The 21814-nt window shown below is 42.4% G+C and overlaps 1 protein-coding gene across 1 annotated transcript in view; it reads right to left on the bottom strand.

Moving 5' to 3' along the window:
- Positions 1-21574, bottom strand: part of CDH8 (cadherin 8) — a 165589-nt gene extending 144015 nt beyond the window's left edge. The window contains exons 1-2 of the mRNA XM_058033963.1: positions 21080-21574; positions 4455-4904 (exon numbers count right to left, since the gene is read on the bottom strand). Of these exons, the coding sequence (XP_057889946.1) occupies positions 4455-4706 (252 nt within the window). The 5' untranslated portion in view covers positions 4707-4904; positions 21080-21574. The remainder of the gene's footprint in view (positions 1-4454; positions 4905-21079) is intronic.
- Between the last annotated feature and the right edge of the window lie 240 nt (positions 21575-21814).

The following is a 21814-nucleotide window of genomic DNA, read 5'->3' as shown; positions in this document are numbered from 1 at the left end:
TTTGCTTAAAAAACGTCTCTTAAACCAAGTCCTAACCCATTTAGAGCATCACAAACAACACATGCTCCATAAAACAGGAGCTGCAGTACCCCAAGTGCAGCCTCCTAATGCTTTTTCACTTTATTACCTATGTCATTGTGGATTCAGAGGCTGTCTCCTGTGAAAGAACAGTGGCATTTGCTAGAGCCCAGATTTCGCAGCACATCTGCCGCGGTGCTGGAAGAGCATGCAGAGGAGATGGAGAAGATGCAGCAGTGTATAGCAAGTGGAAGTTCTACCCAACTAATCAAGTCCTCAGGGACAGCACGCAGTGTCACAAGACATATCACTCTACACTTGAATGAGGTTGTCAGCCACGGGGAGGCTGCAAGCTGCTGACAGCCCTGAGCAGGGTGGGGAGGCTTCTAAAGGAGACACAGAAGCTTTGTAAAGTATGTACCTGCTTCTGTGGGTGAAGGGGGGAAAAAAAGAAATGAAGTACAAAAGGGTATTTGCAAATCTGTCACTCGGTGTTCTGTTGCTGGGAGTAAACCCAAACTCATCTGACGTGTGTTGCATGAACACAAAAAAGGTTATTTTGCAGGTTTCTCAAAATGCACCTATACATTTTTATATATGTGCAGATCAAAATAATGTGGGATTTATTAAAATAAGAATTATATAAATCAGAATGATATGGAATGAATCAGGATATAGAATTTAACAAGGATGATATAAATCATAAAGAGAATGTGCAAAGGAGGGACACAGAGCATGAAGCTGTGCCAGGGGATGGTTGTGCTGAAAATCAGGGAAAGGTTCTGCTTCCCCCAGAGGTGCTGGCACTGGCCAGGCTCCCAGGGAATGGGCACAGCCCCGAGGCTGCCAGAGCTCCACGAGGGTTTGGACACCAGGGATGCCCAGCGGGGATTATTGCAGGCCTGGGCAGGGACAGGAGCTGGACTAGGTGATCCTTGTGCATCCTTTCCAACACAGGATATTCTATTCCATGATTCTCTGAAAATACCATGTGGCAAAATAAGTGCCATATGAATATAGCCCCAAAAAAGTAAGTTAAAACCTAGAATACTTGTTGCTTTTTATAGGAAATTTCAGGAAATTATAGGAAATAAATTCAGAAAGCACTTCTTTATAGATGTGCGAACTCGAGTAGAGTTGCTCATTTTGAGCTTGATCCTACCAAACATAATGACAAAAATTGGCATTAAAAGTGCATATTGCTCAAATTCATTCTAAGAGGTTCAAGAATGAAAGCAAAAGATTTGCTCCGGTCCTTTACTCGAGCCATTGAAGAAAGACACCACACTTTAAAAGGTGTTCACATTAATTCCTCCTATTAGTCTCACCCCAGTTTACTTCATTTATTAGAGCAAATACACTGGGAATGCGTTTATTACTCTATATCCATGCAGAACAGCAATGAACAAGCCCCTTTGAAGTGTGTGCAGTTGCATTGCAACACTTAAAACTCCAGAGAGAAGTCTTTATTTCTGGAAGCTGTTTCCCCTGGAAAAATTGAGCAGTTTAAGAAAAGATACTAGAGACCTCTGTAATCCTGTCTTGCTACATTTCCCTGCACTTCACAAACTTTGGTATCAGACCTTTCCAACCAACAGGAGGAACTCACAGTCTCTGCATTCAAGCTTTCATTTGCAAAGTGATTTGTGTTCTGTTTGTATCCTATAAAATTAATCTCAGTTTTCAGTTTTATTTTGCTGATAAATTCCATCAATTCCATTAGGACCAAATGCTTCTATTCAGTGCCTTTCCACCCACTAACATGAAAACCATTATTTAAATATCAGTTCTATTCTGAGCAGCTCTTAAGAGCTGAATTTTCAGTGGGTTTTAAAGGTACATTTGAGAACATAAAACAAATTCTGCTTGTGTGTGTATTGTTTCTGTTTGTGCAAAACTTATTTTTGTGTTCATTCTCCAAAGCACCTGATTAAATGTTTGTTCAAAACATACATGACTATGAAAAGCACCAGGTACACTCTACAGCAACGTAGAGACAAAAATTGCAACAAAGATCTACATAATTAGGCTTGCTTCTAGAATGTTTTCTTTGAAGCAATTAACCACAAAATAAAAGATTTGTTTGAAGATTATACTAGAACTTTCAACGTGTAAAAAGCACATGGCAAGCAATACTGACTCTGTAATAGGACAAAAGCCCATTTATATCCAGAAAATGTAGCAAAAATGGGGCAGACATTTGATACCACTCTCTCCACAATGTTAAGCCTCTCTGCACTCGCTATATCCTGTTTTACTGAGTGTCCTTCATTGAAAGTCTGGCCACAAAAAGAAAAAATAAAATCAAGGTAAGTGATAGGGCAGAAAAAATAGTTAATAAAGTCCTGGAATGCAGGAGATACCCCAAGTGTGCAAATCCTTTGGCAGGGGAAAAGCTCAGGAGGCTGGAGGAAGAGTGCAAGTGGAAAAGCCAGGAGGAGGAACCAGGTAAGTGCAAATCCACTGCAAGTTCTGAAAAGGAGGTCATTTTTAAATTGCAGTGGATAAGAAACCAATGAGGGTGACAGAGGACAAATCACAGCCCAACTTCACAGAGAAGGAAAGTATTTTGCTTGTGACATTCTGTACACCCTTAAGTTTTGGGAAGGATTGCCAAGAAGTATAATTGAGGGAGTCTCTGCTTTCCAGTCAGGAAGGATTAAGAGCAGCTCTGAAAGCTGTGGAGTACCTCTGCTCCCACCAGCCTGAAAGCACTCTCAATACTCGCAAGCCTTAGGAAAGAAAAATAAGTCAGAAATATGGATGATTTTTTTCTGGAGAGGGAGGAAAAAATAGAGAGAAGAATTCCAAAAATATTCTATGTCTATGTTCTAATGAATAAACCAAAAATTCCTCCCTATGGGAACAAACTTTGCCTCTTGCTCATTTCCGTCTATAACATGCAGTGTTTTAATTATGCAGCAGTCTCAACAAATAGAGTGTCACAGCATTTTAGCTAATTCTATTTAAGATGCCAGCAGAAGACGGGATAATGTCTTCCTTGGTTTGGCTTAGTTTAACCTACCCACTTCTATTCACCAATGACTCAAACAATTCAGGATATTATAACCACCTAAAAAACCCTTAAAATAGTAGAAATATTTAGATCTGAATATATCCTGAAAATCAAAATACCACAAAGTACAAACCCAGGATTCTCCCCAGCTACTCAAAATAATTTTAAAAGCTCGACTAAAATATTCCAGAAAGAATAGGTTGAATAAAACATTTTAAGATGTGAAATATGCACATTGCTGTCTCTGTGAAATTGAGATACCTTACTAACCCCAGAGAAACAAATGAGAGCAGATACCAAATAGCTGATATAAATGTAAATTGACACAGCACCAAAAGCCACTGCATAGAAAGCTCATTACACCTTCTGACCCTGTCTCACCTGGAAAGTGGCTACCCTAGGGAAGATTTGGGAATGCACTTGATCTCTGTTCTCTTCAATAATAGAATAGAGCTATTGACAGTCCCTGTATTATACTATATGATATTCATTTATCCATGGAAATTCCAAGATTACCATGACATTAACTCTTATCCATCATTTTGTCTAGATTTTTCTTTACTCAACCTCAGTAGCCAGCTAGTAAGGCAATAATGCACTTGGTTGTTCAGAGGGAATTGAACTTTAGTGATAAACAATTAACGTATTTATACCTGCTCACTGCCAAACATGCCTTTATGAGCAGATCATTCTTTTCTAAGAATAATTCTGAGGCTAATTCATCCCTGATGGATACAGATGGCTTATACAAGTGCAAGGCTGATTCACTGACTGGAGGTAACACCCTGAGCTACACAATAAACTAATGCATGGCAACAAGCAAAGCTTTAGGGCAGCAGAAAAGCTGTGACACTGAAAAATATGATATATTGCCCTGTGTTATCTTCCTAACGTTGAAAATAAATTAAAATATCCATGGTAATAATGTTATTCCATATGCGTGCATAGACCTCCATATAAATTAGGACCTCATAATTTGCTGTACAGTCCACACTTTCCTTTTTTGTTCTTGTTTTCTAAAAATCTTCAGAGCATAAACAACCTGATTCATCAGACTGGAGATTGAACATGACCTATGGGTGTAACAATCTTTAGGAATGCACAGGAACATATTGCAAAGAGCTGCTTTGGTAAAAAATATTCAGCTGACAGGGGTGAGGAGTGGTGACTAATGAACAAAAGAAAGAATGTGAACACACTTGTGGGGTTTTTTTGACAAATGGAAAATGCATATTTTTGTTGGAAATAGCAAATTAGCTAACTAGGAAATCATGTCCTTACAGTCAGATACATTTAAAGCACAAATCTATGAATATCAAAGCACCTCAGTCTGAAATTCCTTAGAAGAGCTTGAATGACTGAGGACCTTCTCACAACACACATTTACACATTCAGAGAAAAAAACCAAATCTTGCCTTACCCGGCCAACTAGGATTGGTTCAGGTCCAGAAAATTCTTCCAATACAAACATTTGATTCCAAACCCAGCCTCTCTTGGAACGGTGCAAAACTCTTTGTTCTTCATTTAGCCTTTTTAGTCCTGTACTGGATCCACTTGGTAGTACTTGAGATTGATTCATTGGAGCCATATAAATGGAAGGAAGGACAGTAATCCATAATATTATTAATGGAGTCCATGTATCCATGAGCATTTCCGTTAGTCTTTCTGGCATTGTACCACACGCTACGCAAATCACCACAAAAATGAAATTATTATTATTTTGCTTTCCTCCAGACTGTAGCAATCCAATTCATCACGCAGTACAGAACATTTACTTACAGCTCCTCCATGTGTTTACAGCACAGTCAATGTAAAAATAGCTTAGATGAGAAAAACATGATCCATTGAGTTTTCCAGTCATTAAAGATTCCTGGTGGGGGAAAGAAAAAAAGAAAGTTCAAATCAGTGACTAAAGAGCTTAGGAAAGCATTCTGAAACATCTTATTTACTTTTACATCATAAATAAGCCATGTTAGGTTTTAAATTTGTAGTTCATAACGTTATTGCATAGCTAAATTGATTCTGTGTATTCTTTCGTTGCCTGAAACACCGAGAGAAGACCCAGATAAATGATTACACACACTTAGGAAAATATTCAGGCCTAAGAATTGGATGGGGTTTGCAGCAACCTGGGCTAGTGGAAGGTGTGGGAGGGAGGTGGAAGTGGAGGACCTTGAAGGTCCCCCCCAACCCAGACCATTCTGGGATCTTGCAGTTCATCTGAGGGTCTGAAGAAGCTGCCAACCTTCCCACTACCCTGCACTGTTAATGTGGTCAATTACAAACACATATTCTGTCATATAAGTAAATTTAAATCATGTTCTTGCATTCTTATTCTCCTTTTCTCTACAAGGAAAAAAACCCCAAATTTCTCCTGAGTGTACAAGGCTCCAGCAGCCTATTGTCAGTTGAGACATCACCTCTCTGCAGCAGCACCACTGCCCAGCAAATCCTGCACAGCCCAGCAGAAACAGCACTGCTAAATCCTCTGTGAAATCCATGACTCCCAAACCAGATCACTAAGGAAACTCATTTATGCACATCTGCACTACAGGTCTCGCTGTCTCTCCTTCACTTTCAGAGAAAGCACACAGTCATGTTTCATTTCAAAGACATTTTCCTAGATGGACACTTGGGAGCATTTTGTCTTTCTTCCCTTGCCCACCCTTTGATGTACTAAAAGGTCACACCACATTTCATCTCAGAGTAAATATTCCTTGAAATGGAAAGGCAAGTTAACATAGCAGGGCTGATGCCAGAGGAATGGGCAAACCCAGAAATGGAAAACTAGATGGGATGTGGCTCAGACAGAAGGGCTGCATTACAGGGTTATGGAGTTACCTGGAAAGGGTCTTGATCCATTTTCTTTGATTCATACAATCTCAGGAGAAACCACTATATACAAGAGAGTAGGAATGCCTATTCTGAAGTTTACACTTGATTGAGGCTTGTTTTCTTCTACTTTAAGATTAATTCCTAGTATTGCATGTTTATGAAAATCCTGAGAGCTTTGATTTTTTTTTTTTTCTTTGGAGGGGAGGAAGGATGGGGTGGTTTGCTGTTCTTTTTTAAGGTTCATACACACCTATGGCATAAAGCTGTCATAATCTTATTGCAGGGGTTCCATACTGGTGTCTCCTTATCACAAGAGTCCCATACCTTCTTGGTGTTTCTCGTGGGCACCTCCTCAGAGCACTGACTCTTTCCTCTTCACAAAGCAGCCAACTGACTCCAATTCCCTTCTCACCCAGCCACCCCACTCTTTTATAGCACTCTTCTTCTCATTGCTTACAGCTGTGGCCTGTTAAAGTCAATCCTGCTCCTAATCTTTGATAATTGACCCAGCTGCACCTCTTTAGGGGTAAGATTACTTTCCACACTATCATTATTTTCTTATATTCTATCCCTCTACATGAAACATGCAGAACACCTTTTATACGACTGGTAAAAGTCAGCTGTTCTTTTAAAAGCAAACAATGTAGAAAGTATTTTTTTAAACTTCAGTAATTGCCAAAGCAACTGTGAAATTTGTTGCATGAAAACCCGAAACTGTGAGAAACTTGTCTTGTTAGAAGGGGAGAGGAGCTGCTACCTTAGTGAAACTCAATCTCTCAAGCAGCATGGAAGAATGGTGAGCTAATAGTGCAGTGCTTTGACAATGCATCCAGAATGAGGGAATATCCATTACAGGAGAACCTGGAGCTTTATAGGCCTCACTGCCAACTGGGGTGGAAATAAAGGAATCAGAGAATACAGCAAGCTCTTGAGAGCAAGTTTTGGGGGAAATGTGAGAGAAGTGAGAGGCTTTAAATGTATTGACATTCTCTTAATCCCAGAAAAGGAAGAGGAACAAACAGTCTAATGATGGGATGCATCAGTCACCCTCTGAAATGCCTCTTCAGTCCAGGGAATTAAATGGAGTTCACTGCTGCTGCTTACATGTTAAACAGAGATTTCCAGGGCATGTTTGGGGGTAGAAGGTATTGAAAGAGAGAAACAGCCAAATTTCAGTCAAAGTGATTGGTTTTGCTCAGATGGGATCCTCTTTATATCTGACTGCATGAGTGGGTGCCTGTGCCTGCCAGGAGACAGATTTTTCTTATTTCTTCAATGGAGCAAGAATCAAAACACAGGAGAAATAGAACCACTGCAAAAAGGAGAAAATGACAGTATCTTCAACCAACATCCAGGATTAAATTCAAAATGGGGGGCAGAAACTGAAAACACAACTTAAGGGTCCTTTTTAGGGCTTAAACAGAGCAAGATGTAATGTACTCTTTTCTTTTTAGAGTGACTGTTTCTGGGTGAAAAACCACTTTGTGTACAAACCTCAAAAACCCCTCAGAGAAAAGGACCCAAGTGGGCATGACTGACCTCCTTACACTTCCAGCACAAGTTGGTATAGTTCTTTTTATCAACAAGACCAAATAATAATAAAGCACTTCATATTCAAGAAGATTTTTGAAAACAATTCTAATTAATCTCCACAGCCTGACTTCTAAAAGAAATGAAATAAACGACATAAAACAATATGAAGCTTCCAGAACCATTTTTGGTTGAAGAAAGAACAGGATATTTGGTTTTCACACTGCCACTCTCAATCCTTAGAAAGCATTAAGTTCATTTCAGTGCATCCCTCCTCGGTTCCTCCCCCAGACTTCCTGCTTGTTACTCTTCATTTACTCCAATCAAATTTAGGTCCTATCCACTCACACTAATACAGAAGATTCGCTGTGACTGGGCTGTCCTCACGGTAGCTGTGTGCTCAGCAATACCTTAAGGCAAACGAGTCCAAGGCACATCAGGAATATCAGCAATGCACACCCCGCGCCATTAAACCCCTGAGCGAAGCAGCCCCTTGAGGAGCACAGTTACACAAGCCAAGAGCACACAAAGCTGCGAGATTCTGAGCACTGGCAGCAAAGCTGGGCAGTGCAGGGAAAAGGAAAAAAACCCAAAGGGACTTTGGCACATCCCAGTCCTGCAGAGGGATGTGATCAGTGTGGAACTCCTGAGCAGGATAAAGTTCTCCACTGTGGCACTCACATTCTCTGAACAGAGAGACAGAACTCTCTCTCCCAGGTTTTTTCCTGGAGAAGCTCAGAGAGAAGAAGAGAAAACAATTCTTATCTCTGCTTGCTGGTCCTGTTGGTTTTGCACATGTGGAATGTGTTATGGAGATTGTTTACCTGTGAAGGGTAATTGGATTCTGGTGAGAATTGTTTGGTTTCCTTGGCCAGTTGGATCAAAGCTGTGTCCTGGCTGTCTCAGACAGTCATGGGTTTTTCTTTAGTATTCTTTGTAGTATGGCAACTCTTTATATAGTTATAATATAGTATTAATATAACGTAATATAGTTTAATACAGCAATTGTTCAATATTCTGAAGCATGGAGTCAGATACCAATCATTCCCTGCGTCACAGGCTCCCTGAATTCTACACTCCACAGCTCAACCTGGACTGCAGGAGCCTTGTAAGAGTTATTTGAGAAACAGACTCTCATTTAGGCACTGTCAGTGAATCACGACACACACCTTATGCAATGCAGGGAGGTGGGATTGTCCCCAGATTTCTTTACCAAATGGAAATTACTTTTCTGCCCCATTCCTGGGAGCAGAACACCATGTATGTGGCTGGGAGCTGATGGAAGGCATTTTAAATCTGTGGCCCAGCAATTTACACATTGGCTAATAGGAAAGTTTGAGAAGTGACAAGCAGGTAAATTGTAATCCTCTGGATTAGATGTGTAGGAGGGGATGGCAGGGCTCTTGAACCTGTCTATGATAACAAAATAAAAGCCATATGTAAAGGCAGACTTGGAAATCAAGGAACGCCAGAAGATGAGGCACAGTAGCACTTTCCCTTCTCAGGTTATGCCATGGTCTAAAGAAGAGGTGAGTATGGAATGACAGCAAAATTATTCCAGTGAAGCCAGAATTACCTTTTTCTTAGCAACAAAAAGAAGAGAAGCATGAGGCCCTTCAGGAGTGTATTTCACAGAATCATGGAATGGGTTGGCAGGGACCTTGAACCCATCCAGTGCCACCCCTGCCATGGCAGGGACACCTCCCACTGTCCCAGGCTGCTCCAGCCCCAGTGTCCAGCCTGGCCTTGGGCACTGCCAGGGATCCAGGGGCAGCCCCAGCTGCTCTGGGCACCCTGTGCCAGGGCCTGCCCACCCTGCCAGGGAACAATTCCTCATTGCCAAGATCCCAGCCAGCCCTGCCCTCTGGCACTGGCAGCCATTCCCTGGCTCCTGTCCCTCCAGCCCTTGGCCATTTTCTCTCTCCATTTTCCTGCAGCTCCTTCAGGCCCTGCAAGGCCACCCTGAGCTCAGCCAAAGCTTCTCCTGTGCAGGTGAGCAATGGCAGCTGTGCCAGCCTTTCCTCCCAGCAGAGCTGCTCCATCCCTCTGCCCATCCTGGAGCCTCCTCTGGGCTCTCTGAGCAGCTCCAGGTCCCTCCTGTGCTGGCCCAGGCTGGAGACAATGCTCCACCTTCATCAAGATTTTGCTTGTGTGTAAAAGTATAATTTTTGCTTTTAATCTCCACATTTTCAGATGGCCTTGGGCTGTTGCCTTAAACAAAACTTCAGTGATGTTCTGAGTGGTTTCCCTGCACACTGTTGGGTATATACAGCTCCAGATTCAACTCTAATCCAGCAAAGCTGTTTACAAAACAGCTTTAGTTCTCAATTCATGCCTGAGAGGGGAAAGTGATATTTAAAATATAAAGAATGTCTTTAATGTAGCAAATAGATGAAAGCAAATGCTCCACTATGTCGTGGAGCACAGATTCAAACAACTGCCTTATGTCCTCAAAAACTTAAAACTGTATTCATAAATGCTGTTCTCCATGCACAGGCTATAGAGAAGCACAGATAAAGCTGAGTGGTTTGTTTTCCACTCTGTGTGCTGATAGAGTTTTAAAAAAATATTATTCCGTTCACAGGAGCTTGCATGTTGGAACTCTACTCATAAAACTCAGCAATGGAGTGTGTAAGTCTTGTACAAGTACAACCCCAAGTGATTACCAAGAGGTTTATAAGCTAACAGGAGGACAGCACCAGCACACAGCTTCAGAAAACCCTGTCATGCACCCTGGGACCTGTTCTGGAGCTCAGATCTATGCAGGTCACAGCTGGGAGCTCATCCCTTGCACAGAGAGAGAGCCAGGTGTGGCACTGGACACTTACAGAGATAGAAAGCTCATTTTGTGCATGAGTGGAGGGAAGCACTTCTTTAATAAGCAGAGTTTATTTCACTACAATAACTTTAAAATCATCTTGTAGCTTTAAAAGTTGACCACTGGCATGCAGTAATTTGTTAAAAAGATTAATAAAGTTAATAAAAGTAGTTGAAGGTATAAACTTCCCATTGAGAAAGAAGAAAAGTAAGATCATAAAAAACAACAAAAAATATTTTTTTTCATTTTCAAAGCACAGAATATTCATCTGGTTAAATAAACCACTTTATTACAATGCCAGTGCATTGATTTACACCATGATCTCAGTTTAAAAGATTTTAGAGCTACTCTAGTGGTTCTCTACACTAGAGACATGGAGGTTTGTTTTAAGAACTGCAGGAATATTTTTTTCATTATTTCATTTGCAGTGATGATATGCAGCATCTCAGCCCTTTGACCTCACTATTTCATTGTGATGGATTTTATGAGTTACTAAATAACTGTTATTAAGGTAAAATAAAACCCTTGGGCACTGCTTTCTTTAAATGAGTTACACCAGAGATACCAAAAGAAAACCTGATGGTTTTTGCCCAAAAGGGTTTTTTTTTTTTTTTTTTTTTGGTAGAATTTTCAGGATCCACTATATTTTATACATTAAATATGCAATTTCTATCTTAGATGCTAATTTAATATAAGCAAATCTCATTACAATACAAGCAACCTCAAATAATTGATGAGATGCCTTCATTTAATGACCACCTAGAGAGTGCCAGCCAGTGCTATTTCTTACCTTTTTTTTCTTTGCCCTCACAGGTGGAGAACATCTGTTGATTTTTTATTTTTTTCTACACACTATTCTTGTTTCTTACACTTTTTAGGTTTGTTCTTACCTCTCTAGGTATTGGCCACACTACAACTTTTGCTTCCTTGTCCCCTTTCCCAAGGACTCAGAGAAGGTTCTTTCCTACCAAAAACCAGCAAAATGAGGCAAAGCCTTCCCACAGTGGGCAGAGTGATTATCTTTGCCTCTCTCATCCCTGCTTGGCAGCACAACAGAGCCTTATGTTTTCAGTAACAGAAATGAAAGGCCTTAATGCTCCAGTCACACTTGTAGGAATTCTTCTTACTCTTCTTCAGAGAATCCCAGAGTGGGTTGGGTTGGACCTTTAAACCCATCCAGTGCCACCTCTTGTCACCCTGATTTTTTAAGGTTTTCTAAGCCTTCTGATGTTCACATTCTTGTAGAGAACTTTCTCACACACTTTCTGTAAATAACTCCCTGTTTTGCATTCTTTTATGGAGGAGGAAAACTTTGATGGACTGTTGGTTTGTCCAGTGTCATTGGAGAGGTGGCACTGTCATCCTCCAATCCACTGCCACTTTTGGAAATCTATAAATGTTGGAGTCAGAAAATAAACTTCCCTTTTTTTTCATCCCCTGAGAGCAGTGGTGTGTGCACTTGTGTTGTTTTGTGTCCTATAGTGACAAACCCCTGCCATGGCAGGGACACCTCCCACTGTCCCAGGCTGCTCCAGCCCCAGTGTCCAGCCTGGCCTTGGGCACTGCCAGGGATCCAGGGGCAGCCCCAGCTGCTCTGGGCACCCTGTGCCAGGGCCTGCCCACCCTCACAGGGAACAATTGCTCATTGCCAATGTCAGAAATGGTCACTCACTTTTCATAATTTAGAAAGGTTTATTAAACCTTATCAAAAATACAACAGAAGAATGAATACAGAAAAAGGTTCTGGCTCTGGTAGCAGAGGATTTCCCCACCCTGTGCTCACCCACACAATGGAGATTTGGCCTTTTAACCCTTTAACCCCTCCCAAAGTTCTGTCCATGGGCCCCTTCTTTGTTGTCCAGTGGTGGAGATCTCTTCCCAAATCCTGATTGGAGCTCAGATGTCACCACAGTGACAAGCCAGCCCTCCCAGCTGTCCCTTGATAACCACACAAGGGGGTACAACAGAACTATGAACCTATAAAACTTTTCCAAACCTCTACACATGCTGTTTGTCTGTTAATTGTGAGAGTCAATCATCACATTACTCATCTCTCACACCAAGATCCCAGCCAGCCCTGCCCTCTGGCACTGGCAGCCATTCCCTGGCTCCTGTCCCTCCAGCCCTTGGCAATTGTCTCTCTCCATCTTTCCTGCAGCTCCTTCAGGCCCTGCAAGGCCACCCTGAGCTCAGCCAAAGCTTCTCCTGTGCAGGTGAGCAATGGCAGCTGTGCCAGCCTTTCCTCCCAGCAGAGCTGCTCCATCCCTCTCACTTAGAAGAGAACTGTGGTTTTTAATTTGCCATTAAAGCAGAACAAAACTAAATTCCATCAGAAAGAGCTATCAAAACACCATATCCAACAAATACAGATGTCATCCTTCCCTGCATAACTTAGCTCCATACCCATCCTGTTTCCAGTACATATCTATTAAATTGATATAATTGTACCTGGACCTGATTTAAATCACCTTGGATAAGGCAGCAGGCTCGTGTTTTCCTCTTCAAAGGAATGAATACTTCTTGCCATAAATAATAACGCTTATTCCTCAGAGGATTATTCGTTTGTGTAAAGATTACTCACTTACTCACAAAGCAGTCAAATTAAGAGGCAGCTCTCCACCCAAGAGCAAGATGAAGAGGGATGAGGCTGTAATCAGCCATGCTGCCATGGCAGTGGCTCAGATGCTGCTCTCAGTGCCCACTGCAAAGTGCCACTTGCCTGCCCTGGCTGGGCTCTCCTGCCTCTATCTGCCAGCAGAGCTGTGTGCAGGCACTCCCTAACCCAGTTCTGTCAGAATGATCTTGTTAACTTAAACGCCTTTAATAGTAAGGTGTTTTTAAACCCAAATCATTCTGACAGAGCTGGGCTAGCCCATTGCTCATGCTATAATTCCACCAAGAGCAATTTTCATTTAAGAGGCTCTTACCCCCCTTCAGCTCCCACGACATGCAAGCTACACATTCCCAATAATTGGTCTCCATTCCCATTCCTTCTCCGCTGCAGTGCACTGTCCCTGCAGTTGTGCTATCTGCAGTCAGCACTGTAGGACAGGCCAGGGAAATCTGGGTTAACAAACACAATTTGCAACAAAATCTTGTTCCAAAAAGTCTTTTCCTTCAAGACTCTAACCCAGATCATTGCAGAACTAAAGAACCCATCAACTGTAGGACAACAACAAGAAGTTTTGAGAACAACTGTGCTGACAAAAAGCATGTGAAGTTTCACTGTATACTTCAGACAGCAGAAAAATAGCTGAATCAACAAAATTGAGTTGAGGAAAGCTTCTGGAGAAGAGGAGAAACAGGCAATTAGGGACAGAAAACTACTTAAATAAATGTCTGGTGGACTCCAGTCATGGTAACCTGCCGTGGTTTTATTCATTGGTGATGGCAGGTTTTAGGGACAGAAAGCTCTCCCCAGATGTGGTGGTGTGAGAGCAGGCTCCATCAGGAGGGAGCTGCTGTGAGCACAGCACAGAGCCAGCAGCCACACTCCAGGCAGGCACGGCCCAGGCACTGCTGCAAAGCAGAATTACCCCAGGTAGCTGCAGCAGATTTCACTAACAGTGATTTTAAGGGACTGGTACGTCACCTGGAGTTAACTGTAACACAGAAAAGCATTAAAGCATTATCCACACGTCCTTTCCCTCAGCCACACACCTGAAACCGCACAGGGAGGGAAATGAGCTGGGAAATGCTGCAGGAAATCCTTGGTGCTGTCAGAGCTCCCTGCCAATCCAAGTGCAAATCCACTGTCCGAGTTCATTTTGATGTACAACTCCTGGCAATTTGCTTATGGCTGCCTGGGAAATCAAAAGCAGCTTCCTAAAGCTTTATTTATTGCAGCAGCAATGGCAACAGGCACCACCTTTCTCCTGCTTTTGTCTTAGGTGTTCTGCCCTACCCACACATGGAGTAATTCAATGAGCAAAGATATGCCACTTTATCTTTTTAAGCTTAGTCATGCTCTGCTACTCTTCAAAGACTTCTGCACAGTTCTGTAGGTTATTAAGTGAGTTCCTGAGCTTGTGTCAAATGCTAAAGGACTGGTTTAGGCAGAGTGTTAACCTCTGCAACAGATGTAGCTGAGGGAATCCATGCACTGGGAAAATATGAACATGCAGCTGCAGAAATGCAACAGCTTCTTCAACATTTAGGGCTCTAATAATTACTGAAGTGTTTATTAATATATCTCGAAGATTAGCATTACCAAAAGCAGGTTCCTTCATTGTTTCACAGGAAGACAGAAGGAAGGTTTAGAAAAGCCTTTCTAAGATAAATTCCTCTGCCTTCTCTCTCTTAGTTTGGTGCTTTAACAGGGAAACATCATAACCTGGTGTTCTGGAGTGGAGATAAGGCTATTTTAGGATATAGGTGCTTATCTGTCACAGCTTCACTGAGGCTTTGGGATAGAGAGAAAATTACAACATCCATCACACTGAAATATATATCAATATTATAATAATAAATTATTTGTTATTATGTGTGCTTAACATGGTACTTTATCATATCTACAAAGTCTGTTTTGTGTGACCAGATAAATATTTTTTTATAATTTTTGACAAATATTTACTATCAGATAACTCTTTCTTAAAAAAAACCAAACCACCTAAGAGTATCTTGACCCAGTAATATGTTTTTTGTACAACTTCTCTTGGTATCAATAGAATTTCTTATTTTTCTTTCTCTTAGATAGTAAAATCAATATGGGACAACTTTAAAGCTGTCAAGACTCAGACTTTTTGTATATAAAGCTGTCAGTCTTTCCAGAAGCAGCCACTACTTTATGGAACCAGAATGCTTTTAAAGAAACCCACCGAGGGTGTCGTCAGAACCTTCAAACTATTTTTATTCTTTATTATTCCTTGCTCTGTGCAGTGCTCTGGACTTCCAGTGTGCTACATATGCTCAGGTGCAGGACAAAGAGATAGCAAATGCTACAAAGTTTGCAGCTGAAGGTGAAATTTCCTCCCTAATTAAATAAGTATTTAAAATATTTTAAGGTCATTTTGGTTTTGGTTGGTTGGGAGGCTTTTATTTGATTGAGTTGCGGTTTTTTTTTGGTGTGGATTTATTTTTCCATGACAGCTGACACTAAAGCCATAGGTATTAATATAGCAATACAGCTGTTTTAGCTCTACAGAGGAACAAAAGGAAATTGCAACCTTCCCTTTCAATTTCTTATACTTTGGCAAAAAGAAAGGTTTGTGTCTCTGGGAGGCAGACACTCCACTGATGTGTGTCAGAACATCATCTCGTGATGCAGGTTCAAAACGGAGACAAGAGACAGACAAGGCTTCCAGAGCAGTCCAAAAACTTAAAGAGAAGAAAAACAGTTGCACCAGGGCTGTTTTCATGCTATGGCAAGAGGAAGAAGCGATCTGAAGTAATTTTTTTTCTCTCTAATCTACCAATTAAAGCGGTTTTCCCATGACCCAAGCAGAAGTGCAGAGCGCCTTGGCAGAGCCTCGCTCCCTCCTCGGAAGGTGAACTCCAGAATTCCATCATTGGGCACCTCTGGCACCGCCACGAGAGAAGGGAAAAAGGCAAATTGTGCTCAAAAAGAAGAGCTCATAAAAAGGCAAACAGATCGGCCTGCGACTGAGAATGAGGCGTTAACCGTGCTCTGCCTAGGGCATTGTTTATCAGGAGACTTTCAGCAGCTGGGATGTGCTTATCCTGCACATCCTGAAAAAAAAAAAATCTTTAAATATTAATGGGGGACATAAATATCTTGCTTTCTGGGCTTCTTTTTCAGCCTTTTTTTTTTTTTAATATATAAATATGAACAACAGAACTTTCATATCTTTGTTTAACGAATATTGTGTATTCTCTATGGAATTAAACAAAATATAATACTTAAGGAAAAACCCACATGATTTCCTGACATGTATTCCCATTAAACTAAGATTATAAATTATGACTGGACATCATGTCTTGGTGAAAGCTACATAAACTCTCTCATACACATGAGCGTGTGTGTGCATTGAAAAAATCTTTCAAGAGGAAAATTCTGAGCATACCTGGACTTTTCTAACTGTATACGGTATGGCTTCAAGAAACCTCAAATCTCTGCTGAGATATGTGAAATTAGAAGTGAAGGTTTCTAATTTTGCATCACTGAATTTGATGGCACTTCTATGATCAATTTAGATAAGTTGTTTGGAAAGAATTAGGACTCTCCAATGTTAAACTTATTTCTTCTGGAGTTGCCAAGCTGAGATTTTGTGGGGTTTTTCCCCCCATTCATTTATTTGCATCTAACTTTGGGAAACGCACAAAACTAAAGGTCAGAGGCCAAAACACAGGACACAACCTAAACTTCAGCGACATTAAGTTTTGATACTGTGTTACTTAAAGGGCAATCATAGCTGTTACATTTAATCCATAAGAGCGATTCACATCTGAAGTGTTGCAAAATTCAATTAGAGAATTGCACTTCCTCTTGAGTGCCAGCTCTCAGTTTGCTGCAGTATTTAGGGCTTTGAAATAATATAAATGTATAAAATGTATAAGTTATATATTTATATTTTTATAAAACATAAAATGTGTGCATACAGTTCTGATCATCGGCGACTGCAAAGGAAATGGGTGTAAATGGGAGTTGTCAAACGAGGCTGAGCATTGCTTCCCTGGAAAAGCCACTTTGGGTGAATGTACACGAAAGCTGAAACTGTGAACGAGGGACTGCCAAGACTGTTTTCATAATGTTTTGAACTTCCATATCTGCTGCAAAGACACACTGAGAAACGCCTCCGTGAGCTTGTCTAGGGCTTGGGCACACGGGATGCAGGAGACACTTCCCATGGGAGCTTCCCCACCCAGATCTGGGGCTGGGAGACGCTGCCAATCTCAAACCTGAGCCAGGCTGCTCATCATTCTCAATTTCAAATGATTTCCACAAGACACATCATGATCAACACCTTGGCAAATCAATTCTGGAGAGCTATCACTGCAACCAACCCATGGATAAAGGCTGCTCTCATGGCTACAGCAGGTGGAAATCAGATTTTATAGCATCTGACTCCAGGTAAAAGACTATCTGTTGGTAACTGAACTGGTTCACAGATTTTACTTTTTCTTCTTTTCAGCTTGTGCTTACTACTCCAGCTACCATTAGTACCCAATGTATTTTGGGAACAAAATTTTAATAATGCAGTTGAAATGCCACTGAGTTGATGTTATTTGTATGGCTGAGAAAATGAGAAACATGCTGGACAGATTCTAGAACAAAGGAGAGGAAAATAAATGTGTGTCTATATATATAGACACACATTTGTGATCTCAGATTGGACTTTATTTTGTTCTCTGTCTGTCTACTGCTCAAATAGTTATGTTCAAAAAGCTCTGAAGTGAGCCACCTTTTCTATGGCAACAACACTAAGAAAAATGTTGAGTTTCCACGATCTAATTTAATTCTATTGATGTGATCTTATGGTAGCAATGATGCTTAAAATGCTCCAAGCTCAAATTGCCGTAGCATTTGCCTCCCACTGAAAGAATTTAGGTTTTATTATTTTATACTCATAGATGAAAGACTCTTATGATACCACTATAGTGTATGCTACAAGCATACAATTGTATTAATAGTAGGTCAGGCTTTAATAATATTGAGATGGAAAGGGAATATTGCTGAGATATGGGGTATCTGATAGGTATGAGGGATTTATAAAAATACCTGCATGAGCAGTCGCTTTCTGCCACAAAACATGCACAATCATCACTTGGAAATACACAGCCCCGAGAAATTACAGGGCACGTTCACATCCCTACTTGCCCATAATCTCAGAGATCAGTATTTCTCTCTCTTTAACATCCCTCAGGTTCTGGAAATCAAATCATCTGTGTGTACCAAGAGCCAGGTGGGAGGGCTCCAGGCCCCTATTTTCAATAAACGTCCAAAAAAGTCCCAAGTAAAGTCTGTGGGAATGGTCTTCCTAAGCCAAGATTTAAAAAGATGAAATCTGCAACTCTGTGAGAGGAAATAGAAAGAAAATTCAAGAAGAGCTTCAGGGGCTAACAGACCTAAATTTATGTCCATGGCTGACTGTGAGTTCTCACTTGAAATGGTTCTACATCCTAAAGAAGGGAGAAGGATAATTTTTTCAGAGAAGACAATGACTCATATGTTAAGAGTGATGCAAATAAAGTGCCCAGGGATCGATTAAATTGATTTGATAAAGGTGCAATGTTATTGGAAAAATCCTGAAGATCACAAATGACAAAAATTCAAAATATAATAAATATTTTCACAAAAAAGTGAATTTAAATCTGATTGTGGGACTACTTCCCCCTTTACAACTATTTTTTTGACATCAGTAGCAGGAGCTGAAGGGAATGACTAAACATTCAAAAAGCAGTAAAGGACTTCATCTAAGGAGGATTCTGCCTCACCTGACATAGCTTAAAACTTGGTTTATTTTTAAGGAAAGGCATTAAAGGAGTGGCTGTCATATACAGCCATACTTCTTATTAAAACCAACTGCATTTGTTAAGCAGGCGCACGGAGTGTTATTGATTTTTTAATATTGAAGAAAATGTCCAAAGTTAGTTTCTTGGCTAGCAGCCTACCCAGTTAACAAATTGCTCACCTGGATAATTTAAGAACCAACTTACATGAAATGCTTCAATCTCCAAGGGCACTGAAGGCCCTCAGCTTACAACTAAGCATGGAAATCAAAGTCCTCCACAGCCAGGATGCAAGTTTGGAAAAAGAAGGGAGTTAATAAATAGCTGAGGAGGAAGCTACCAGAAAGCTATGCTCGTTCTGTAAGCAGTGAGGGGAAACAACAAGGTTTAACAGATGAAAATATCATGTAATAATCACTTCCCTTCCTAGGGTTCTTCTGCCACAACCATCCTTACAATTGGGCTGGGAGGTAACACCACAGAGAGCTTTTGGATTCTGATGGTAGCAGATTTTATGGGTGTGAAATTTGCTAATTTCGCGGGTATGCCAAATACGAACTTCCTCCAGAAGATTCATCATCTTGTTTAAGACAGGTAAAATGTACACGAGAGTAATTTCCCACTCTTCTGAATTTATTTATTATTTAGTTATGTATACTGAGAAGCCTATTGTGAAGTCTCTACTTGTTCGCAGCAGTCTAGTATTGAACATAGAGGGGAAATATCACTCACTGCATATTTCTCCTTATCCTTGTTGCAGAGAAACTCTGGAAGAATTTCCAAAAGAGGATGAGTGAAGTTAAGAGGATTTTTTATCTATAGCTTTGGTGGTTATCAGCTCTATTCTTTAATTGAAACTGAAGTGAGCAGCTGTTAGCTTCCCTGCCATTAGGAGCTAACACATTACATTTGGAACAATAAACAGTTGTCGCTATTTGAGTTCTTGCCATCAGCACCTCCCAAAAAACACCTGTGCGAGCCGTCTATGTGCTCGAGTTGGCTGTTCCGAGGTGCCAGCCTTTATAAAAGTTGCATGAGCGCTTCCTCCCCTCTCAGAGGGGAGAGACAGACTGGTTCGCGTGGAGCAGCGAGTGTTTGTGCCTGTGTGAAAGGGAGGAGAGCCAGGGTGCAGTTTGATACCTGTTGGCAGCGCCAGCGGCTCTGTGTAGCGCCGCTAAACGCCAGCTTGGATTGATTCCACTCTATTTAGTCTGCTCCTAAACGCAAACTGCTTGAATCGAGACAAATTCAAGACACGAGCGAACGGCAGCGAACCGCAAAGGGATTCCTGCCTGTGTTAAGTAGTGTCACCTTCATGGCGGTAGGCAGAGCCTAAGTAAGGGTTGGAATTAATCTCTTTTCTATTACCCAGCCAGGAGCTGCCGGAGGCTCTGTGCTGGAGCCTTGCGGTGCCTCGCAGGCTGTGCTGCCGAGCAGGGATGCTGCTGCCCAGCAGAACAGAGGGATGTGCTCCTCCTCTGCCTGCCTCAAAGGGAACACGAAGCGTTTTGTGGCACAGCAGCTCCAGGGGGCTGCAGCCTCCTGTGTTCCTGCTCTGGGAGCCCTGGCATCGAACGAGAGGCTGGAGCTCTAAGGGGATTTCTCCTTCTCCCAAGTTTCAACTGGGTGCATCCTCTGTTTAGTCAGGCAAAGGATGGGAAGGAAAACAACTTGTGGGACAGGGATGACTCCTGGCTAGTTATGGCTATAGATGCATTGCCATCGCAGCTTTCAAGAGCAGTATTTCTCGATGCTTTCCTCTCTCAAAGTAGGAAACGAAGCTACGAAGCCATTCCTATTTATTTACTTACTTAAGGGGTGCAAAGCTTTGCGGTGAGGGAAGGTGATAATAAATCGGGGGGATTTCCCCCCCTCAAGGTTCTTCCAGCCTCCTCCTCCCTCATTTACATATCTGGCTGGTGGGTGATTTTTATTCTCAGCACGAAAACTGCAATCTATTTCAATGCATGAATGCAGCCCTGCATCTATTCAACACAGTGAAATAGCCCAGAGACTTATTGTACTAAATAAGAAAACAAGGCGAAGAAACGGGCTCGCCAGCCTTAGAAGCAACCCTCTGTGATCCAAAGTCCTCCCGATTCTTTAAAGGAGGGTTGTAGAACGGAAGGAAAAAATAAACCTCCCCAAAAATACCCCACCAACAAGCGGGAAGACAAATACAATTACCACCACTTCTTCTCCCGAGAGAATAATAATGATAATAAAAAAAATTACTAACAAACATCCCACGACATTTTCATTATCGGCAATTTGAAAACATCCGACTTAATGAGGGACCCCAGTTGGGTCTAATACCGCACCTACGGACGAGGAAGGCGCTCGCCCAGCGCACCTTGCACGCACACGGAGCCCAAGTCAGGCAGAAACCCACGGGGCGAGAGCCCTCTGCCAGCCAGCCGGCCACAAATTGTCTGAATAAAATGAATACTCACTCTTTCAAGGAGCAGAGGAGCCGCTCGCCCACAGCCACTTCACGCACGGATGGAAAGGGTGAGGTAAAAAGCCATCAGCCGGTCCCCGGGAGCAGGCAGGGTGCTCCAGATTTTCTTCTCATGCTTTCCGAGGCTGCCGATGCTGGCGGAGCCGCTGCTTGCCGGGCTTCCCGGGTCTCTGTGCCTGCATGCCGGAGTGCAGTTATTAATTTCTCCCTTCGCACGAGCCGGCGGCAGCCGCACGTCTCCAGGAGAGCAGGGATATTCCAAATAAATCCGCTAATTCCGGGGCTGAGCGCGCTGCCGTGCCCGCCTGCCTGCCAAACGTAACTGTGAAGCGATGTGGAAAAGTGAGCCGGGAGCCTCCCCTGACAGCTCTTATTGGGCTGATCTCGGAGGCAGGTCTAGCGCTGGGAAATTCGTGTAAGCACTTTGGGGTGGTGGTTTTCCCCCTCCCTCCGCTGCCCGCCTTCCCCCCGGCAGGCACACAACTTTTCCAGGGGCGGCGGCGCCGCTCGCTCCTGCCGGGAGCCCGGGCCGCCAACTCCGCGCCGGGGCATCTCCTCCGGCCGCCCGGGAGAGAAAGACCGAGGGATGCGGGCAGGGACGGAGGGAGGGGTGCGGGAGAGCGGGGGTGGGCACCGGGCGGACCCGGGGCGGGGGGGCCGGGCGCGGAGCGGGGCCACCGGGGACGCGCCCGCCGGGGCTGGGATGTGCCCGAAGCGGTGGCAAAGA

This window comes from Melospiza georgiana, chromosome 14 (assembly GCF_028018845.1).
Source record: "Melospiza georgiana isolate bMelGeo1 chromosome 14, bMelGeo1.pri, whole genome shotgun sequence".
In the NCBI taxonomy this organism is placed as follows: domain Eukaryota; kingdom Metazoa; phylum Chordata; class Aves; order Passeriformes; family Passerellidae; genus Melospiza; species Melospiza georgiana.
The sequence above is the reverse complement of the archived record's forward strand: the minus strand, read 5'-3'. Positions and strand labels throughout refer to the sequence as shown.